Raw genomic sequence first — 7,448 nt, forward strand, 5'->3', positions numbered from 1 at the left:
TAAAATCAGAATGAAGAAAGGTCACATTTTTCAACCAAGTAAATATTTAATTTAATAATCTGTCAGTTGGTAATATCTGTTCAGTGCTAACTAACACTGAAGTTCAACTGTTAATCTGAGGAAGGCTTTGAGTAAAGAACTATGGGCTGATATATCAAAAGATATGTGGAAGGAGAATCTGTTGAGCTGCCCAAAATATCAGTGCTTAGAAACTTTGAAATACATTTTTGCACAGAAGGAGGACTGTGGATTTTGGCCCCCATCACTTATATTGTAAGTGCATTCTGAAGGGATCCTCTAATGATCAGTATGAACAGGAGGAATGATTATAGCAAGAAAAACCTGTTTCAATATTCATTTGACCTGACTCACTTGGAAAAATTGTGAACCCGTCCTTACACTGTAGACTGTAGGTATGTTCCTCTCCAGACCAGATGGGGGCGCTCTCTGCTGCTTCAGTATAAATGTGTTTCTCAGAACAAGAACGTTCTCTGCGTTGCCAAGGCATCACAAACACTTTACAAATATGTAAACTGTCTGTATGATCTGAAGTGGACCAAATGGCTAACGTGGTTGATGAATCCTTTTCTTCGTCTAATTCCCGGCAGTTTGTATATTTTCTATTGTTCATTTCTCTGGCTGACACCCAAAACATTGTCGGTAAGAACCTAATTTATACCTAATTTGACATGTAGCTTAGAAATCTAACGTTATGCGAGCAAACCCAGCTAAACAACTAAACAACTAGCCAAGAACGAGTAAGAAGAAAACCGTGCTATCAGCCTGTTGCTACCGTTTAATCTTACGACATTTGTATTAGTTTTATGTAGTTAAACTTGGATGCAGTAAACATGACATGTTACCATTATGTTCAACAGTTTTCCAGCCGTCCTATCTCATTGCAACTGGACCCACAGTCACAACACTTCTGCTTGGAAACACGTCGGACATCTCTCTGAACCTGAGGACAGTATCTCCATCTAATACAACAGGTTAGTTAAATATATTAGTGAAGCTTTTCTGATGATTTGCCTTCAGCACGGCCATCTGTCAGCAATTTGTCATGTTTTCAGTCATGTTTCCTTGGTCAGATATCAGAATATGACAAATTGAACCGATACATTGTTCAACTTTTGGCCTCATAGGAAGAGCAAGACTTATTTGTAAAATAAAAACCCAATTTCAGCTTCAGTTTTTTCACTAATTGCTGAATGTGAGGCTTAAAAGAGAGAGAATCATCTATTACTAGATATTTGTATTGAGATACAGACTCAATCACCACTTTTCAGGGTTCTGAGATTGAGTCTGTATCTCAATATAAGTTGAAACTGGGTTTTTATTTTACAAATAAGTCTTGCGTTTCCTTTGAGGTCAAAAGGAGACTTGTTGCTGCTGCCTTTATGTCTGTGCTGGACTATGGCGATGTTATATACATGCATCTTCACAATGCCTACATGCACTGGATGCTGTCTACCATGGAGCACTGAAGTTTATTACAAATCTTAAATCCCTTACTCACATTGCTCTTTGTATGCTCGGGTTGGATGATCTGCCTTGTCCACTCGTAGACTTAACCATTCACATATTCTTATTTATAAGGCCATTCTTAGTCTGTTTCCGTCTTCCCTACAGATCTACATCCATCAGAAAAGTATGGGAAGTTATTGTCTTCACTCCCAGGACTTATTCCTGACTTGGAGGCAGACGCATCTGGCTGTAGATGTTTTGACTGGCTCATATTGCCCATGTTTGATCCCTGATGTTGATGACTTGCAACGAATACTGATTAATAATTTTAAGATTTTATGATTTTGTAATTTATTCTTTATTTTCATTGTAAATTATTATATGTTTTTTTTTTATATCTACTACCCTGTTAATTGTGCTGCTGCCTGTCTTGGCCAGGACACTCTTGTAAAAGAGATTTTTTATGTCAATGAGACTTTTTCTGATTAAGGAAAGGTTGAATAAAAAAACAAAACAAAAACAAAACTTGTTGTGTTTGAAAATATTAAGATGCCAGATTAAATCCCTCTTGAAGGCCCATGAAAGGAGAGATGTGGCTACGTTGTGATTGTGTAAACGTTTGTCATTTTGGACAGATTGGACAGACTGATTTATTTGTTTTCTTCTACAGGAAGCATTGATTCTCCATCATGTGAAGCTGAGGTAACGCAGTGGGTTCTCACAAAGGAACAGGTTGGGAAGGTAAGAAGCTCATCGCTAAACTGTAATTTCATCACACGCATGGAGGATGCTGAAATAATGCTAAATTTAGAGGTAATTAAAGGGTAGATATAGGGTTTTAGTTATATAAATGTGCGGAAAACAGTGGAAAGCTGCTTGTCAAAGTGAAAATACTCAGGAAAAAAGGGGGGGAGTCCTCAAATGCAAAAAAAATGAGAGACTTTAATCTGCTCAATATGTGCACAAATACAGGCACTAAATGGCATAAAGAACACAGACTTGGCAACACATCTCAAGCATGGCGTTCCTCCTCAGGCAGCAGAAGAGCAATCCAGAGTAGCTGCTGATCCAGCCTTTTCTGTGTTCTTCGTGCTATTTAGTTCCTGTATTTGTCCACATATTGAGCGGATTAAATTCTCTCACTTTTTTTGAATTTCACGGCTCCCCTCCTTTTTTCCAGAGTTATATAAATGTCCCACAATTAATTTAACAGAGCTGTTATTTTACGGAGGGCATTTTCTTTCATGCCTCATCATGTTTGTTTTATTTTTGGTGCCCCAGACTGCAGTTCGAGTTCAGCTTCGACTGGATAAAAATCTGCGTTTGTGTGGTGATAATGAGACAGACACAGACTGCTGTTCAAAGCCACTGTGTGTTCTGGAGATCCTTCAGGTGTCAGCCTGTGTGGGCGGCACACCTCAGGCATCACTACTGATTCAGGCCGAGATTTATGCACTGTTGGTTCCTGCTAACACCGGATCTGGTAAATCAAGTGAAACTCTTATCTCATCAGTATGGGCTTTCATTAAAAGCATGCAATCACTCAAATATTTCTGAAATAATCAGAGCTATTTCCAATAAATATCTGACTGATTTCAGATAATAAAACAGTCATTCCAAACCAAGTGTACCAACCCTTGGGCCCTTGTCCCTGTGACCTCACACTCAGAAAATGTGATGTACGCTGCTGCTGTGACAAGGTATTTACATGGTTCTTACATTCTTTAAACAAGAGAACAGTGAGTTTCAGGCCAATATATCTGCCTCTGTATTAATCTACAGTGTCTTATTTGTGTTTTGCTTTAACAGGACTGTTCCACTGAAGATTTGAAGCTTTTTGAGTCCCACTGTCTCCCAGGGCCCTTCGGTGGACAAGTCTCTCCAGCTCCAGACTATCAGTGCTCTGTGCAGACTGCTGAAAACTCCCCAGATTGGTCTCCATTTTTATGCGTCACTTCTCCACCTGAAAACAACCCTTACCTCGGGCTCTTCTACCAGGGAGACGCAATGTGAGGAATGATTGAATACATGTTGTTGGTTTTTTTTTTTTTAAATTATGTTATTATTTTTTTGTGCTGTGATTTCATTGTTTATGTTTTGCCCTTTAACTTGTCTAGTATGCCAAAGCCAGGCCCATCCTTCCAAAGGCCTGTTTTATCAGCACCAGCACCAGCTGATGTCTACAGTCAAGGAAGTCCCATTTTAACATTAAATGATCAGTACTTCACTATTCCCCAGGTTAGTCATGTGTACAATGTTTTATAATAATTGCAATAATAGCTTTTTTTGAGATAATATTATGTTTGGTAGCTTTTGCCAAAGCTGGAAAAAATAATGCCTCTTATATTTCTGTTCCACAGAGGGCTCTTGGACACTGTGTAAAAAACGCTCCTGTAGCATTTTTGAAAGATTTCGAGGTCAAATGTGTAACCCTACTAGAGTCTTGTCCAGCTGGATCTCCTTTACAGACTCTACTAACAGATTTGGGGATTCAAGTGAAGAATGGGCAAGGGGGTATGTCTTTACCTGCTAAACAAACTGTAGCATCGCTGTGATATATTCTGGAGCTATGTGACTCCATCAGTCTTCATTTTTCTTTATGTACTCCAGGTGATGTTACAGTGGATGTAACTGATGAAGAGGCCATTGACTTGAGTCAGTTTATTTCAAGCACGTATGCAGTTGCGTCTTCAGGTAAGGAGATTTCAACATCCTGTTCCATTGCTACTATAAGTTAACAATTAACCTTAATATTGAAGTCTGTTTACTTATTTATTTTTATTTCTCTGAAGTAGAGGGGCAGGTATGTGGGAACGTGACTTTGGCTTTGGATTACAAATTCTACTGGAAAGGAAATGGCATCACAAGTATCAAACTGACACGCACTGTTGGGACTGTCACTTTAAATGACAGTGGTAAGTCCCCATAACACTTGCTCATGATTTGGCTCAAGACCAGTTACAGTTGCTAGTTATGTTTGATTTTTTTTTTTATCATTCTGTCTCCTTTACAGTGGTGTTAACTACAAGGTATTCTGCCGTGTTTCTAAATGGAGAATTCATGGGTGAGCCCAACTCAGGGAACCCAGGTGAGAACAAGATACAGTAAGACACTTTGTCCTGACACAAGTTTTGGAAATTAATGGTTTTGTACAAAACATTATACACCCTGTTATTGTGGTTAACACACACACATCTGAAATGGCAGGATATCAGGTGGGAAGGCCTGTTATTGCTGGAATTGTGGATACTCGGGAAAATAATACAGGCTCAATACAGAGGACGTCAGTCAATCTTTGGAAACCAGGTAACTCCCATAGTGTCAAAGTAATTTCATTGATGGCTGTCTCCATGCATGTAGATCAATAGTGCACTATGTCAATTTACAAAGACTCAACACCTTTTTTTTACTTGCTTACAAGTGAGTGATGGACTCTGTTCCACTGCTGAGAAGAAACCAGTTCTGTTTGGGGAGAATTCAACATCAGGATGCCTGCTACCCGTCAGCCGACAGAATCTGACTCAGTGTAATCTCTTGAGGTGAGTAGCTCATTATGAGTTCTTCTTTAATCTACAAAATGTCTATGTGTTGATTTAAAAAATATATAATGTTTTCTCCCCCCTAGAGAGGCTGTTATTTCTCTCCAGGCAGATTTGATTACAGCCATATTTGTGGCAAAGAGTGGAAACCCAGATGCTCTAACTATGGCAGACTGGTTGACCATAAAATGTAAGTAGATGGTTTATTTATGGTTTATGTTTTTTTATATTTATATATCAAGTTTTCTTTTTGTATAATCCATCTTTGTATGTCTAATGAGATCATGCATTTGTTAATTGTTGTGGTAATTTTAACTTGTAAAGCAAATTTTACAATATTCAGCAAACTGTTATCTCTTTTGGTTCTAACTAAATGTTAAACTCAACATATAAATTTTAGTTGTGACAATGAACTCAAGCACAACTATGGAAAACATCACCAGTTCATGCACTGCGATTCCATCACACCTGCATATCCATGTTTGGAGTGTAACCACTGGCATGATTGATGGGAAACCTCAAAGGGATATCCATACTTTGCAAGTCAGGTGTGTATAAAAATAATATAATTATTGCAACGCATGTTATGCATTACATGATATTCTCACATCAGGTAGCGGTGTTGATTCTTATAAATCAACATATGTTGTAATTTCTTATTAGATCTGCAAAGTATGGTAAGTCGTTGTGAAACTCTTGTTTTGGTCATTTTTAGTTACGGCCTGTCCTCCTGGGCACTGGAGTGTGGAGGAGGTGATGTTTCCCCATGTTTGGACCCAATGGAGACTCAGTTGTTCCCCATCACCTCCTCAGTCACCTTTATTGACATTCCTATAAACACTGGGCCACCAAAAACCAGGTGCTTCCTCAAACAACAAGAAATATTTTCTGTATGAGCTGTCTGACTGATACTAACCTTGATTATGATGCTCTGTTCTGATTTTTCGTTTCCCAGGTTTCAGATCAACTTCACAGAGTATGACTGTAACAGGAATGATGTATGTTGGCCTGAGCTCGCCTTCCCCATCACCAAGTATTACACAGGTGGGAATTTAATCTTTCGGTGCCTTAATTCCTGCTGCACCTCTTTGTTGTTCATTTACTACAGCAAAACTTTGTGTCAGTAGCCTGTGCTGTCTCTGGTGTGTGTGTGTGTGTGTGTGTGTGTGTGTGTGTGTGTGTGTGTGTGTGTGTGTGTGTGTGTATGCATGCATGCATGCAGTGGCACTATAGCTTCACTTTCCGCTCTCCAAGAAACTCTGCAAGGAACACTGCTTATGTGTGAGACTGGATGCTGACAGTAACATTACCGACTCATTTTACCTTTATCTTCCTCAGGTGAACCATATTCTCAGTCACTGGCTAAGGGCCTTATCTTGGTTTTCTTCTTCATCGCTGCCTCGGTTCTTGGGAATCCATGGAGACAAATCCGACAAGTGTGGAACAGCGCCTCTCTGTAAAAATCAGCATAGAGAAAAATGTGGAGGAAGAAACATAGGTGGAGAAGTAATAGGAGAGTGAGAGTTGAAATAGTGTTACACTTTTTTTAATTTTACATTGTTATGTAGATTTTATATGTTTATGAGAATGTAAATAGTTGTTGCTGCACCATATTTAAATAAAAATATTTTTTCTACGAAGAGTTTTTCTTTTAAAGCTCAATCCTTCAACAGAACCTGCAACATTCTTATTGATAGGTTAGAAAAGTGAGTAAACCTCTCGTGCAAACCTCTCATCTGACACATCCATCGGTTTGTTTGCACAATATTGAGTTTCAACACTATGCACACAACACCAAACATAACATAGCTGTTTCTCCTTATGATCCTAGACTCCTTCACTGCCTCTGACATCACTGTATGATGGATGACCCGATATTTCTGGGCAAAAGTGAAGTTGCTCCAAAAGATGGACAAACTTAGATATATCTTATTTGTCTCCTTGTTTACCCTCATTTTCATCTTTTCTCCAATGTCATAATTTGTCCTACTTAAAAGAAACAAGACTAACAAATGCCCACAATGATAATGCTAGCATGTTGATGTTTAGCAGGTTTAGTGTGTAAGTGTGCAAACATTTGCTAATTAGTAACACAAAGTACAGCTAAGGCTGATGGGAATGTCATGAGTTTTGCAGGTCATAAAACAAAGTATTGGACAAAATTATTTTTTGACCAGATGACGGCATTTGATGAAAAGTCAGGAGATCAAAGTTATAACAATTCATCCTCTAGGGACCATGAACTGTGTGAACCAAATTTCACAGCAATCCATCCAATAGTTGATGAGATATTTCAATCAGAATTAAAAAGTCAACCTCATGGTTGCACTAGAAGAACGGCTTAGAGGATAGCAAATTCATTAACATACATCGTCTGGGAACCATGAATGCCTTTACCAAGTTTTGTGCCAATAAATCAAGTAGATGTTGATACATCACAGC

At 38.6% G+C, this 7,448-nt stretch overlaps 1 protein-coding gene across 2 annotated transcripts; it reads left to right on the top strand.

The window, feature by feature from the left end:
* The first annotated feature begins 484 nt into the window (after window positions 1-484).
* On the top strand, window positions 485-6,642 carry tctn2 (tectonic family member 2). 2 transcript variants are annotated; one of them, XM_044336893.1, is made up of 18 exons: window positions 485-660; window positions 879-992; window positions 2,138-2,208; window positions 2,749-2,950; window positions 3,067-3,167; window positions 3,277-3,476; window positions 3,585-3,705; window positions 3,828-3,981; window positions 4,078-4,161; window positions 4,260-4,382; window positions 4,481-4,555; window positions 4,675-4,773; window positions 4,889-5,006; window positions 5,093-5,196; window positions 5,407-5,554; window positions 5,722-5,865; window positions 5,962-6,050; window positions 6,345-6,642. In XM_044336893.1, exons 1-18 carry the CDS (start codon window positions 561-563, stop codon window positions 6,464-6,466), a joined length of 2,169 nt encoding a protein of 722 aa, XP_044192828.1. In that variant the 5' UTR covers window positions 485-560; the 3' UTR covers window positions 6,467-6,642. The 2 variants fall into 2 exon arrangements, with proteins under 2 accessions (XP_044192828.1, XP_044192835.1); XM_044336900.1 differs by having other exon boundaries at window positions 4,263-4,382.
* Window positions 6,643-7,448: the final 806 nt, after the last annotated feature.

Source organism: Thunnus albacares, chromosome 2 (genome assembly GCF_914725855.1).
Source record: "Thunnus albacares chromosome 2, fThuAlb1.1, whole genome shotgun sequence".
In the NCBI taxonomy this organism is placed as follows: domain Eukaryota; kingdom Metazoa; phylum Chordata; class Actinopteri; order Scombriformes; family Scombridae; genus Thunnus; species Thunnus albacares.